The sequence below is a fragment of the Pyxicephalus adspersus genome, chromosome Z (genome assembly GCF_032062135.1).
Source record: "Pyxicephalus adspersus chromosome Z, UCB_Pads_2.0, whole genome shotgun sequence".
NCBI classification, from domain to species: Eukaryota; Metazoa; Chordata; class Amphibia; order Anura; family Pyxicephalidae; genus Pyxicephalus; species Pyxicephalus adspersus.
Window position 1 is genome coordinate 10627818 of NC_092871.1, and position 14363 is coordinate 10642180.

The 14363-nt window shown below is 38.9% G+C and overlaps 2 protein-coding genes across 5 annotated transcripts in view; one reads left to right on the forward strand and one right to left on the reverse strand.

Moving 5' to 3' along the window:
- The window catches only part of SKIC2 (SKI2 subunit of superkiller complex), a 50421-nt gene extending 37965 nt beyond the window's left edge, over nucleotides 1-12456 (reverse strand). The window contains exons 1-4 of one of the 4 annotated variants that reach the window (XM_072431719.1): nucleotides 12418-12441; nucleotides 6968-7065; nucleotides 6438-6590; nucleotides 4842-4909 (exon numbers count right to left, since the gene is read on the reverse strand). The gene's annotated coding sequence lies outside the window, so the exon portion shown is untranslated. Of the gene's footprint in view, nucleotides 1-4841; nucleotides 5183-6437; nucleotides 7066-12417 lie in introns of all 4 variants that reach the window. The other 3 variants (XM_072431718.1, XM_072431720.1, XM_072431721.1) reach the window with 3 other exon arrangements.
- LOC140344531 (complement factor B-like) overlaps nucleotides 8099-14363 on the forward strand; it is a 28478-nt gene continuing 22213 nt past the window's right edge. The window contains exons 1-3 of the mRNA XM_072431726.1: nucleotides 8099-8269; nucleotides 12067-12261; nucleotides 13884-14069. Coding sequence (XP_072287827.1) covers nucleotides 8230-8269; nucleotides 12067-12261; nucleotides 13884-14069 — 421 coding nt within the window. The 5' untranslated portion in view covers nucleotides 8099-8229. The remainder of the gene's footprint in view (nucleotides 8270-12066; nucleotides 12262-13883; nucleotides 14070-14363) is intronic.

Below are 14363 nucleotides of genomic sequence, written 5' to 3' on the forward strand. Positions count from 1 at the left end.
CCTGCCTAATCATTATTTTCTTTAAAAATAGGAAGATCTGATGAGTACCCTGGCGTGGGGCTGCCAAGACAGAATGAAGTTCCATACGCATTCCCAGGAGCTATGTTATCTAGTCTTGCCAATTAAGATGGACAAAGATTGGAATAAAAAAAGATAAAGATGGCGGCACCTGGGGACAAGTAAGTGTATTTAAAAATTTTTGATCAGGCAGGTAAGGATATTCTGTTGCAGAGAGGACATCACCTATCCTTCTGCAATAAAGAACCTGTCTGATCGCACAAAAAAGGGTTTAGTTCCACTTTAGAAGCCTTGAGGCTGCTGCTGGATGACACCATTTTGGATGTGATGTCAGTAGCCCTAGCAGACTCAAAGTTGTCACAGTTGTAGTAATTACCTTCGCTCTTCCCCTAGCTGTCATATAAAAGGATATATAGGAAGGTGAAAAGAGGGATGTAGTGGCAGCCATCTCTTTAAATACTTACTTTCTGCCCCGCTTCACAGTTGGTGCATCCGTGCTACGGTATGTTTCCAAGAAAAAGTTCTGCATGCTTCCACTTTCTATTTCCCATGCATACTGCTCTTTACTACCATTTTTTACTGTGACTGGGGTTATAACCTTCAGGATAGCTAAGGGCCACCATGAGTATGGATAGACATAGGAATAAATAGGCAATGTTCAAAGTGCATAAGCAGCCCCAGCAGACTCACTCACTTAACACTTGCTATAGTATTCATCTTCACCCCTACCCTAGCTGCTAGATAAAAAGTTTTTATAGGGAGGTGAAAAGTGGGGTGTAGTGCCAGCCACTTCTTTAAATACTTACATTCAGCCTCAATTTCAGGTTGGTTCATCTGTGTTTGGTGCTGTGCTACGTTTTCCAGGAAAAGGTTCTGCATGCCTCCACCTTCTATTGCCCATGCACACTGCTTTTTACTACCATTTTTTTATTGCGACTGGGGCATTTTATTGTGACTGCTCTTTATTACCATTTTTTTATTGTGACATAACCATCAGGATAGTTAAGGGCCATTATGAGTATGGGTAATGCATGCACAGGAGTTACCTAATTCAGGCACGGCCAATCATCAGATCAGATGGCCAAAGATCGTCTCTAGAACAAATAAACATGGTGGTGCCCTGCGATAGAATGTGAATAGGTGATTTCCGCAGGTTTAGTTCCACTTTAAGCTAAAAATTTGTTATCTATACTTTCTGGAACAAGTATGCAGATCAGGGAGGTGAGAACAAAGTCAGAACTCTGAAATTGTCCGAAACTGCCCCTGTAAAATTAGGCTGGCAATGGCAGCTTGTTTTCATCTTTGATAGGAAAGTTCCCTGTAAAAGTAATTGTGAACAAGGAAGCTGGACATGTGCCTTGAATAAAGCCATATATGTTGGCTGGCTGATGCATGTCTTAGCAGGGAACAAATTAGAAAATGCTGACTGACGTGCAGGAATGGGGAAGATGAATTGTGTAAGTGGTAGAACTTTGGAGGTGACCTCAGCAGAACAAAAGAGAAACATAATCCTAGGATCAACAAGGAAAAACATTGGTTCACTTAGATAAAGCAAGCAATCAGTTGTACAAATATTAAATCACTACAGAGACCTTGCTTTTCGTCACTTTATTATACACGACTGGACAATTGTAATGTATGGGACCAAATAGCTTTATTTTTGTATTCCGATTAAATAAAGACACCTATGTGTCTCTGAAGACAGCTCAGAGTGTTTCTGTCGATGCACTAGTCAGCACAGTACATAAGAACAAGTCAAAAAATCACATGGTGACCTATCAGGATCTCAGAGGCCCTATGGCTTAGGTTGTCTCTTTTCACATAAGGAGCACCAGTGTCTGAAGGGTAGTAGAAAGTATGGGAGAGAATCGATAGGCAAGGGTGCCACAATGAGGTTGTATGGGTAGAGGAGACATATATCCTCTACAATCTTCTATGAAAGCTGAAGCCAGACTTATCCATCCTTCCTACTACTCCTCCTCTGTGGCATCTCTTTGTAGTTCTCTTCATTGGCTTCCATTTCTCCTTAGAATCAAATTCATGCTCCTGTGCTTTGCCTTCAAATCTCTCCACTGTTCTTGTCCCACTTACCTTTCTGACCTGATAGAAAAATACCCCCTATGACCTATTAATGACTTTCTCATTCATAACCCCATTACAGGCACTGCTCCAAGACTTTTTTAGAGCTGCCCCGACTCTCTGGAATGGTCTTCCTTGTCCTATCCTGAATGCTCCTACTCTCTGCTCATTTAAAAGAGAACTCAATACCCATCTTTTCATACTCCCCTACCCATCTTCTGTCTCCTAAACCCTCACTACTTCCCACCACTACATATCCCATCTCCTATTGTGTGCTGCCTCCCCCACCTCTTAGATTGTAAGCTCTTCTGGGCAGGGTCCTCTGTCCTCTGGGCAGGATCTGTCTGTCATTTGCAACCCCTATTTATTGTAATATGTTGGCGCTGTATAAATCCTGTTTATTAATAATAATAATAATAATAATAATAATATTAATAATAATTTTGCAACCATTAAACAATTTTCTTCTAGGGCTCCTTCATTCTAAAGCATTCCATTGTGGTGCACTAATGCTAATAGGGAGAAAGGGCAGGGACAGAGAGATGAACTCACTGTTCTTCTTTCAATGTCTAGTCCTGATTGTAGAAGGGACAACACTTGTAAATCTTACTTAAACCACAGCCAAATAAAACAAGGCTGTGCAATACAGCAGATCTGTTTAAATCTCAGAACCAGATAGGCAGAAATAAAATCCTTTACAAATAAAACAGATTATATGTATTTCATCTGTGTAGTTAGGTGGCTGCTTGGAATTCAACTTTAGGGATCTATTTACAGTTTTCTATTTAAGTGCAAGGTATGGGACATGTAAATGTGAATAGCATTAAATCATCAGATTTTTAAAAAAAAATTGGCTGCCAATGCAGAAAGGGATCAATAAAACTTGCATCCTTTTATTAAAACACAGCACACCGTAGTATATGCTTTGCTGAGTCCTGTTATGCACTGGGGTCGCTTTCACATTATTATTATTATTACTATTATTAATAATCAGTATTAATATAGTGCCAGCACTGTACATTAAATAGGGGTTGCAAATGACAAATACAGTGACACAGGAGGAGGAGAGGACCTTTGCTCTGCACATATGGCAGATGTGTTGCCATGCTTATGGCAATGCAATAGTGGGTCCCAAGATCAATTTGGCACCTTTTACAGGGGGTTAAACAAACTCAAATAGCAGTTCTGGCTGCAACACGCAAACTTCAGCAATATCCTCCATTAAGAAAGGCCTGGAGCAACCGACGGGAGGAGGTAAAGCAAAGAGTAGGCATGACAAGGGGCTAGATGGAGAAAAGGATAGTTGGGTTAGAAAGAAAGATGAGGATAGGTGAAAGGAACAAGATCAGGAATACACTTGGAGGGAAAAGTGGGGTGGGGAAGGGAACGGTTAAAAGAGGGGTCAGTCTGGAAGTGGGGGGAGTCAGAGATTTGAACTTACAAAGGGGGGAGTAAGTTTGTTAGAGGGGGCAGTTGGGGTTCTCAGAGGGCACCTTAAAAGGGGTGTGGTAAAATGGAGAACCATCTTTGGTGTCCACTCTATAAAAGTAAAAGTTTTGAAACTCAAAAGGCTCTACATGGAAACATTGTTTCAGATTCAAAGTAATCTTATATCTTAATCCTCTTCAATCTAATAGTAAGTCACAAAACAGTCTAATTTTTTTTGCTATATTCTCCAATCTAATATAACACGAACAACTAATTATATTTATTATTCATATAAAGGTACATACAGCCTGTTCCTTGATATATCAGCCTCCTATACTTAACTTGGATGTATTATCCTATCAGCCTTTCATTATCACAGTAAATGTCTCCATTTAACCCCCCTTTTTTCAATATAAATGTGAAAACTACATATATTGAATACCATTAATCGCTAACTACCTCAAATTACAACTTCTCTGTAATACACATCTTAACTCAGTACTACTTTTTCTCGTTCATAACATACTAATTGAATATTATATCACTGTTGAATGCTAATTTACATACCATATTGTTCATGTTTAGCTTTTTTCACACCTTTTGATATCTTTGTTTACAATTTACTATTATATAAGTTTAAAAAATATTTTTTCTTTACCTACTTACTTTATATTTATGTTTGCTCATGTAGTTTGAATATATCTAGACAACCATTATAATCGTACCCCTAAGGAAACCCAATTGGCAAAACGCGTCGGGACACACTTTTATTGAAAATGTTAAATTTTGCATACGCTAGAAGTGATATGTCCAGTTTCAATATCTGAACTCTGTGATACTGGAACAGAGTTCTCTCTCTCTCTCTCTCTCTCTCTCTCTCTCTCTATATATATATATATATATATATATAATTTTTGTAATTATGTATATCTAAAATTATAAATACATAATTACCTTTATCTGCCATCTAATCCCCGTGGCTTTTTCTACATATCCAAATCTCCAATGGTTTACTTAAAATGGAGGCTACCTGTATGGTGAGGGTAAAGGGGGTAGTGTACTCGTTCTCGAGCCGGTGGTGTTGTGGCTGGGAATATAAATGTTGGTTGGGCAGCTCCCCCGGAGGGCAGGGGGAAAAGAGGAGGAAATGCGTTGTTGAGAATGGAAGGTATTTACCTCTACATACAGCTTTTTGCTTTTGATTTGTCCATTGCCCATTCCTCTGGCAGTCAGATGAAGCAGATGGGAATGCATACTGGGAACCATACTGTTCCTACTGAACAGCGGTACTCCACCTTATCACTATCTTCACTTACTGTGTAGTTGTCACCAACAATAGCCACCATGGTAAGGTTACACTGATGTGTAGGGGCAGCAATGGACACTGGAACAAGAAAGAGCGTGTCAATGTAACAGTGACCTACAATGTTAAGATTAAAGACTAGTACAATAGAAGCAAGGGTTCAACTATCAGAGAGTCTTTCTGGCTTGTATTCTATCTATTGCCTTCAAAAAACACAAGTGCGGTAAAATTTCTGTTATTAGGTATGAACTCTGATCAGTTCCAACCAGCATGCTTCTCCATGCGATTTCACTATTTCCCCGGCTGATTGGCTACTCAGTCTGTCAATGTGCTCAATGCCAAAATATTGCAGTTCTGCAGAAAGAATAGTAAACAGGTCAGAAGGATTAGCACACAAAGGCCAGCTATGTATAATGAATCATGGTGGAAAGAATACACAGGTAATGTAGGGATTCCAGTGAATCCTTGGTGACAATATGCAAATAAGGAGGAAAGCCTTTGTTTATATAGCAGCAACATATTATGCAGCGCTTTACAAAGTCCATAGTCATGTCACTAGCTGTTCCTCAAAGGGATAGTCATATGTATTTAATATAGTCTAAGGTCAATTTTAGAGGGAAGCCAATTAAACCTAACTGCATGTTTTTGGAATGTGGGAGGAAACCGGAGTACCCGGAGGAAACCCAACAAATACATGGAGAAACTGCAAACTCCATGCAGTGTCCTGGCCGAGATTAAAACCTGGGACCCAAGCTTGCAAAGGTCAGAGTGCTAAACTCTGAGAAATGGTTCTGCAAGGTAGGCAGCTAAGTAGGCAGATAAGTATGTTTTACCGCAGAAAAGACTTAATTTAAAATTTTAGTTTTTGCTTTAACAATGTACTTGGGAACTAACTAAAAAGATAACGACCCAGTTAAAGGGACTGCCATGAGATAATTCTGGAGCCTGCCAGTGGCATCGCCACAGATCTATGGACACATTTTTTACTTCTCCCTCTATTTAGGACTTGGTTCCCTTTTTGTCCTCTTCTTCTCCACGCTGCAGTGGACACTCCATTATATGAGAAGAAGGCAGGAGCCCAGCTGATAAACACTACTGGGGGATGAGGCAGGGCAAGGTTAAGAAAAGGAATGTTATATTGGGAATTCACACAACAGATATTGCACACACCTCATCACAGTCTGGTTCACAACATACATGCCTGTGTTTTATCTAGAAACACACAGAGCAACGGCTTCCACTGTCAGGGGAAGAACCAGGATGCATGTCATCATACCAGTCTTTTCAACTTCTCTGATGGTATATCTACCAGGTTCCTCTACTGTGCTGTAAATGATTAGTCCTATTTCCACACAACAAGCAACAAGTGCAGCAGGTAACTTTAGCCCATCCTATTTCTTGTCTGATGGTCTGCAGAGATTATTCAGCCCTCTTCTCCCCATTTGTGCTGTCCTGGTCCCTCCCTTTCAGTTGTTTACTTTCCGTCCTGTAAATCACTTAGTTTCAGGTCCAAGTGTGGGCCTTGAGTGGTTTGTAGGTATGTGTCCTTTCCCAGGTCCTGATATAGTATGTGAGAGGCAATGATGTATGCTGAAACAACATTACCCACCTGTCCCCATTCCATCATGAGTTCTCTTATCTTCTCTTGTCTTCTCCTCTCTTCCACCTGTCTCTTCTACATTCCAATCTTCGGCCAACTTGATTGGCTGATCAGTATGACATTTCTCCCGTAGGCATGCAGGAGTTTATTCAGTCCCAACACCTGCAAGGAAGTTTTGACAAATAGGTGGCAGTCAGGCAGTTAATAATATTTATTGCTACTATATATACATTGCCTGATCACAGATTTTTAAAGTGGAACTTAAATTCCACTTTTAAGATGAACTCTAGGCACATATATAGGTTAGGCAACATTAACAAGTCTCGTCTGTGACTGAACAGTAAAGTAAAGCAGCACCATAAGAAGTTCATCTCTGTCATTCATCTTCTTCCACTTTTGAACCCTACTGGACAGCCCCTGTAAGCACATAAGAGCAACACACCTGATGGTCTGCTTGTGCTGCTTCTCCCTTCCCCAATCTGTGCTTAGCTTTGCTGGCAGTGCAAGAAGTTGAGAGCAATCCAAATTCCAATACTTACACTAACAAAAATGCACTGATGTATTGATAGTGTTCGAATTTGGGGGTTGTCCTTATATTCGACCTGAATATGGCTGTTCAAATTGGGATAGACCCGACCTGAAAAACATGGGATTCGACTTTGCAAATTCATGTGTAAAAAAATGTGTTAAAAAAAGAGGCTTTATTGTTAAAGTATTTTATTGAATGTGTGTGATTTGTGTTACTAACTTTTATTTTTTTACAGGTTATCCCACAATGACAGGATGATCCTGACACGACAGAATCCTTCTGTCAGTGCGGGATCCCCGGCCACTAGAGTCTTTAATGGGGGCAAGTCTCACCATTCATCACCTCTAGTGCTCTGTGATTGGCTGAGGAAAGGTAAACCCTGATGACGCTTGAGCTGTCATCAGGGTTTTCCTTTCCCCAGCCAATCAGAGTGATCTAGAGGTGAATGAATGGGGAGACTTGTCCCCATTTAGCTTCTAGTTCCCGGGGATCCTGTGGGACTCCTGTGTACTTGGATAGAGAATCTCTATCCAAGAACACATACTATAGGTATGCTAGGGCTGCAAGAGCAATCAGGGGAGCGGAGCTGTCAGCTCCGCTCGCCTGATTGCTCTTGCAGTTCTACACAGTCCCGAAAAATAAGCCAAATTTTCCCCCCATTGATTTTATTGGAGTTCGAATTCGACGTTCGATCACCCGAACAATATCCCCCTATTCAATCGAATAGTTGTCGAATCAAAAAGTGAGATATTCGACCAACACTATTAAAGATTACAAAGCTTCATCAATTTGTTCAGCTATACAATAAACCTGTTGATTGACTCTTCATCAAAATGCAGATCCAAGATCTGAAATCTAACAAAGATTTTTAAAGATTCACAGAAATAGTTTAGTTAAAAGAGAAAGAACAGAAAAGTATTTAGAATTTAGTCCTGCAGCAGAAATACATTTTTTTAAAATTTTTTAATCAACATAGGATTTTCTCTGCAGTCCCTTTTGTGTCAGGCATATTTTATACTAAATTCAGGAATTTCCCTGTTTCATGTCTTTGTTGGATTGTGTAACCCAGATACCCCCTCCATCCCTCCTCCCTTCTGCAAATACCTGTTGTGAAAGCATTCTGTTTATTTTCAGTTTACAGGAATTCACCTCATCTTCTCCTCCCAAAGTCCATGTGTCCAAAACGCCTTCTTATATCCACACAGGAGCTGATTTCTTATTAAAAGACGGGATAGGTGAGGACAGGCACAGAGGTCCAGGACACCCTTCAAGATGCTGCTACTGCTACTGCCTTTATTAGGCAGCTTTGCAAGTAAGTTACAGAGTGATGTGTATTATTGAGATGGTTACTATTTTAGTGTGGCCACTGAAGGCATTGTGGGGAAACTGATTTCACCAAGATAGATTTTCAATTATTATTAATAATAAACAGGTTTTGAATAGCGCCAACATATCATGCAGCGCTGTACATTAAATAGAGGTTGAAAATGGAGAGGACCATGCCCCGAAGAGCTTAGAATCTAGAAAGTAGGGGAAGTAACACACAATAGGAGGGGAGATATGGATTGGTGGGAAGTAGTGAGGGTTTTCGGGGAAAGAGGATGGGTAGGAAAGTTTGAAAATGGGTTCTGAGTGCTCTTTAAAGGAGCAGAAAGTAGGAGCAAGCCGAATAGAAGGAGGAACACCATTCCAGAGAGTCAGGGCAGCACTAGAAAAGTTCTTTAAAGTTCAAAAGTATAACACTAGCAAAGGGGCGTTTTTTGGGGCTTCTTTAATTCTTTATGCATAAGGCCAAACAAAAACACATTGCTTTTTGATTTTATTTCTATGTATTTTGTAAATTCAGAAAACTCATTGTTTTCAAGGTAACTTCAAAGAAATAAAAACTTTTAGGGCTGTGTTTGTGAAGGTTTACATTTTTCAGATCATTGTACATCTAGTAGTAGTAAGTCACATTTACCTGAACTTGTATTGTTGAAGACTTTTTGCAGCTTTTCAAGCTGCTTCATCAGAAAGCTTCAACAATACAAGAACAAGTCCAGTTGATGATGAAGCTTGCGGCGATGTGTTTATTAAGCATGGAATCTGACATTCACCAAAAATTCTTTGGAGAATCACTCATACCAGTAATCATAATAAATAAATTGTATGATTTTCTTCAAACTGGACACATTTTTTCAAATCTTTTAGGAATAATTAAAAAAGCGGTGGAGTTTTTCATATTTGTAATTTGAGGGGTTCAGGGACTGATCTTTAAAACTTGCCACTATCCCAGAGATTTAATTTAGCATGTCAATGTTTATTGAATGAGATACATAAGCTTCCTCTCTTATTTCACCTGCAGTGCTTGTAGAAGTTGTTTTACCATAAAATATTTACCTCTGACCCAGCAACCTAGATTCCTTGGGAATGGAATATATACCTAACTGGTACCACATCCCCCTAAAAACAGTTTCAAACTCAATTTTGGTTTTGGGATTTTTTAGGTACCATATATAAAACTCTGTACATTCTTAAAAAAAATCACATAATTAATAATTATTATACAATTCCAAAATAAAACATTGTAAAACACAGATCTTCTATACAAAATTCTATTCGACCATAATTTACTCCATGAAATAATCCATTTTATGAATTCTTAGACAATATGTATGTTGCATGCTTTAAATCCTTTGTCCCTTACGTGTTTCACCAGTAGGCTTCAAATCAAAATCAAATCATTATTTTCACTAATAGTTCGGAAGACAAAAAAAGTATTTCTGAACTAATAGTGAAAAAAAAGGATTTGATGTATATGGAGAAAGTAACATGTTCTTCTGAGCAAGCCTATTGGCCTTCTATTGGAAGCCATGCGTTATTTCATTAAGTAAATTATGGTAGAGTTGAACTTTGTATAGAAGCTCTGTGTTTTACAATGTTTTATTTTGGAATAGTATATTGATAAATGATGTGATTTTTAAGAATGTACAGAGTTTATAAATGGTACCTAAAAAATCCCCAAACCAAACCATTTGATGTTTAAAAAAACTTCCTTAAGTGACCATAAAATTTTCCCTTACAAAGACCCCCCTATTCCTCTCCCCCCTGATTCTAACTTTTTTTGTTTTCATATAAAAGATTGGCCGATGGACCTTTAAAAATATTAGTTCCTTTGCTGCCTTTGGCTTTCATATCTTAGTAAATCACGATCCCACCATAACTAGATTGAGCAACCTTATGATCATACATTGGCTTCAGGTTTACTGTTGACTAGAATGCAGTGATCAATTTATCAATATTGCAACATTTTGTTTTATCTCCAGAGAAGTGAAAGACACTATGACCACACTTGGCTACAAGTCTCAGGGCTGACCAGTTTGGCAGTCCTGCATGTCTGTATTATTATGGAAGTGCTGGGCCAATTCCATTGTCAGAACAACAGTTTTATGGAAATATTACGACCTAGGATTGTTTTGTTATATGTAGATCATGGTTAGTATTATTAGTGCTAGGAATATGTCTGTGCTATGAGAAGGGTTAAGGTTGAGGGGTCAATCGGGGACCCTTGAAAAACTTTAAGGTCTTCAGGGAACCCATTCTATATTTAAGATATCCGTCCATGGCTCACAGTACATTAGTGTGGTGCTCAGTGGTAAGAATATCTCTTACACTGCTGGCCAGTGGGAAGAATGTCATCCTTACAGATAGCTAAAAAGAGCATTGGTGTCACTTAAACCAGCGGTCGCCAACCGGTGGTCCTTGAGAAAATTTTGGTGGTCTGCGGCTCTGGTTGGTGTGCCCCCCAGTGGGGTCAGGAGAAGGACCTGGCTTGAGGGGCCCACTGGTCAAAGCCGCGGATCACGTCTCCCCGAGACATCATAGGCTCTGGACATAACCCACCCACTCTCCCATCACAGTCTCAGACCTGTGATGGGAGAATGGGCGGATCCTGGCATCATGACATCACTCTGGGGGAAGTTTCTTCCCCTTTGAGTAACACACGGCTCCCCACACATGCACGGTCCATGCATTTAGTGGCCTGTGGGTCCAAAAAGGTTGGTGACCACTGACTTTAACTGACCCAAGAACCACAAACTGCTAATTGCTCAAGGAACCCCTAGCAACCTCCAGAGGAACCCTGGAGTTTCACAGAACTCTGATTGAGAAACACTGGTCTAAAGAGTTGAGAAATTACTTGATGTTTGTTTCATTGTCTTTCTGATAAACACGGAACTTGTTTTTATCATGTATCCACTACTCCTGCTAAGCTACACAAACTCCTCCAGTAAAAGGAACTTGGCCACACTATTGCATTTGATAAAACAAAGAAAATGTGAAAATAATAGAAACTGATAGAAAACTAATAAGAATCAAACAATCAATCAACTGACATATGAATGTGTATTTTTGAACTCGCTTGGAAGAACAAGTTAATGAAATCTGGATTATTTTCCAAAATATTTTACTCTTATAAATCAGTGGATATAAAAAATGTGCACACCCCTGTTAAAATGCCAAAACGTTTCCCTTTAATGTTATCTATAACCTGTGCAGTGTAATTGAAAATCAAACAAAACTGTTAGAGGCTTCTTCTGGTGAAGCCACTGTATGGTGGCAAATCCTATACATTGGACACCCAAAGAAAGTTCCTGTGGCTAATAGAGGCATTGGGTCTGATTTAATAAAGCTCTCCAAGGCTGGAGATGATAGGCTTTCACCAGTGAATCTGGGTGATCCAGCAATCCTTGAATAGATCTGATCCAGGATTCAAAATATTTGCTAGCAAACAGCAAATGACTTTGAAGACATCCTTTCCAGGTTTGTTGGATCACCCAGCTTCACTGATAAAAGTGTATCATGTCCAGCTTTGGAGAGCTTTAATAAATCAGGCTTAATGAACAGCCAATCAGCTGGGGAAACAGTGAAATTGCAGGGAGAAGCATGCTGATTGGATCTGATCAGAGCTCATACCTAATAACTAAAATTTTAGTGCACTTGTTTTTTGAAGGCAATAGGTAGAATCCAAGCAAGAAAAACTTTGAAATTTGAACCATTCTTTCTATTGCACTGGTCTATATGTTCACATTTTAAGTCACTGTTACATTGGCATGCTCTTTCTTGTTCCAGTGTCCATTGCTGCCCCCACACATCAGTGTAACCTCACCATGGTGGCTATCGTTGGTGGCAACTACACAGTGAGTGAAGATGGTGATAGGGTGGAGTACAGCTGCCCAGTTGGAAAGTATGCATTCCCATCTGCTTCTCGTGAGTGCCAGAGGAATGGGCAATGGACAAATCAAAAGCAAAAAGCTGTATGTAAAGGTAAGTGCCTTCCATTCTCAGCTACAGCTTCTTTTTTCTTGTGCAATGTAATCTCCTTTTGGTTGGTGTCACCTAATAACACATATTATGCTGTATCAGTGCCTGTCCCTTCTTGAACAGTGTCACCTAATACCCCCTTTTGTTGAGTGTCATTACCTGACAACTTTTGGACCTTGCCACTGATTGGCTCTTCCTCTGATGTATCATTCTTCTTTTCTTTGCATCTGCTTCTCCTGTGCTACATTGTTTACCTACTCCCCTTACTTGTATCTATGCTTCTTCCTATGTGCCAATTTCCTCTTCAATGTTGTGTCAATATCTGCTCTGTTATTGTTGTGTCAATATCTGCTCTGCTTCCGTTATAAGCGAGATAAAGAACAAAAAATGTGCTAATTCAATGGTAAGAAAGTCTGTTTATAGACAAAAAGTCCATTTACAAGCTGTATACTTTCTGAGTATATATAGGGCCCTCATTATTAAGACTTCAAAGTATATTGGAACAAAAATACTTGAACTATACAGAACATTGGTAAGATCCCCAAGCTTTCAGTGGACTAAAATACATTGATTGCGAAAAAATTCTGAGTAAAAACAAGGAAAAGAAAGAAAAATAAACCTGATACTGACCTGTTATGGTCCCTTTTCCCTAACATATATAAGATACAGCAACCTGAAGAATATTAACATAGCACATCTGGAAGTGTTAAATGGCTGAATCCCCAACACTCAATAGGGTTCCATCTGTTGCCCACCACCAATATTTGTGTTGGTAAACTATCCATAGCATGCTACAGGGATCAAACATCTGACACCCATGAAGGCATGTTGGATGTGAAGGGGCCTTAGCTCTGCAAAAAAGAAAGGATCAGAAGAACAAACAGCAAGACAGGTGTGTATAAAAGGTTGGTATTTTAGAAGTGTTTAATCCTCACAGAATATTTCACAAAAACTGAAACTTTTTAAAGAGCATGCCTAAACCTTAACTTGTATATTTATGCAAAGTTTTGAGAAAAATAGTGAATCAATCATAGAAGCAAGGGATTTCCTTACATGATTGTGCTTTTTTACATTGACTCACTGCAGTATTACTCATTACAGTATTTATAATTATATTACCTATATATTAATTATATTACAACAGCTATAGATTGAAATTATAGAGTATTTTAGGAACATTAACTTAAATGAACTTGTGCAGCAATTGTGTATGGTATACTATTTTTTATGTGCTATATAATTTTTTTGTAACAAGGAGGTTTAACTAAAATTTGAGTATTGCCATCTCCTGATTGGTAAAAAGGTGTTCTCTTCAGTCTAAGTATTCCTAATTCCTAAAAAGTTTAAACTTTGATGAAAGTTGTCACATATAACTCCCTGGAATGCGTTGGGATTTTAACAGTTTTTTCCGTCAATAAACAGACTTCCTTACCATTGTTCCTTCTTTGGTTTATCATGCCTGAAATGCCATTTTTAGTTTGACGGCTGTCTCACCAAAATCATTGCATTTGAAGATGTAGATCATAGGGCTTTAAGTGACAAAGATTTTTGAATTTAGCATCACCAAACCTATATCTACCTTGTTCTTTGTCACCACCTTGCCTTGTCTTCTGTTTTTGTTTTAGTTGTTGAATGTCCCAGGCCGGTCATGTTTGAAGGTGGAGAGTATGCACCACGTCAGGCAAAATATTTTGTGGGTGATGTCCTGCATTTTGAGTGCTGGGGTGGATTCAAAATAGATGGACCTGAAAACCGCACATGTCAGGAGAATGGAAAATGGAGTGGAAAGACAACCATATGTGATGACCAAGGTGAGAATTTAGGACATTCTTTGTTAAATATTGTAGAAGCTTTCATTGTAGGAAGTTATTCTTTAAAAGAACACATAGGAAATTAAAAAAAATGTTTATAAATTAAATGTAAGAAAGCTGTATTTTCTTTGTTTTCTGTGCTATATTCCATGGGATAAATCCCTCTAGTTCACAGTAGGGTACTATTTTGGAACAGTCCCTAATATTATCCTGTAAAAACGGTGACCAAAATATGTTCTTTGGATTGAACAACATTCTTTCATAGAGCCTGCTGTAGCTCATTGTATAAGAAGG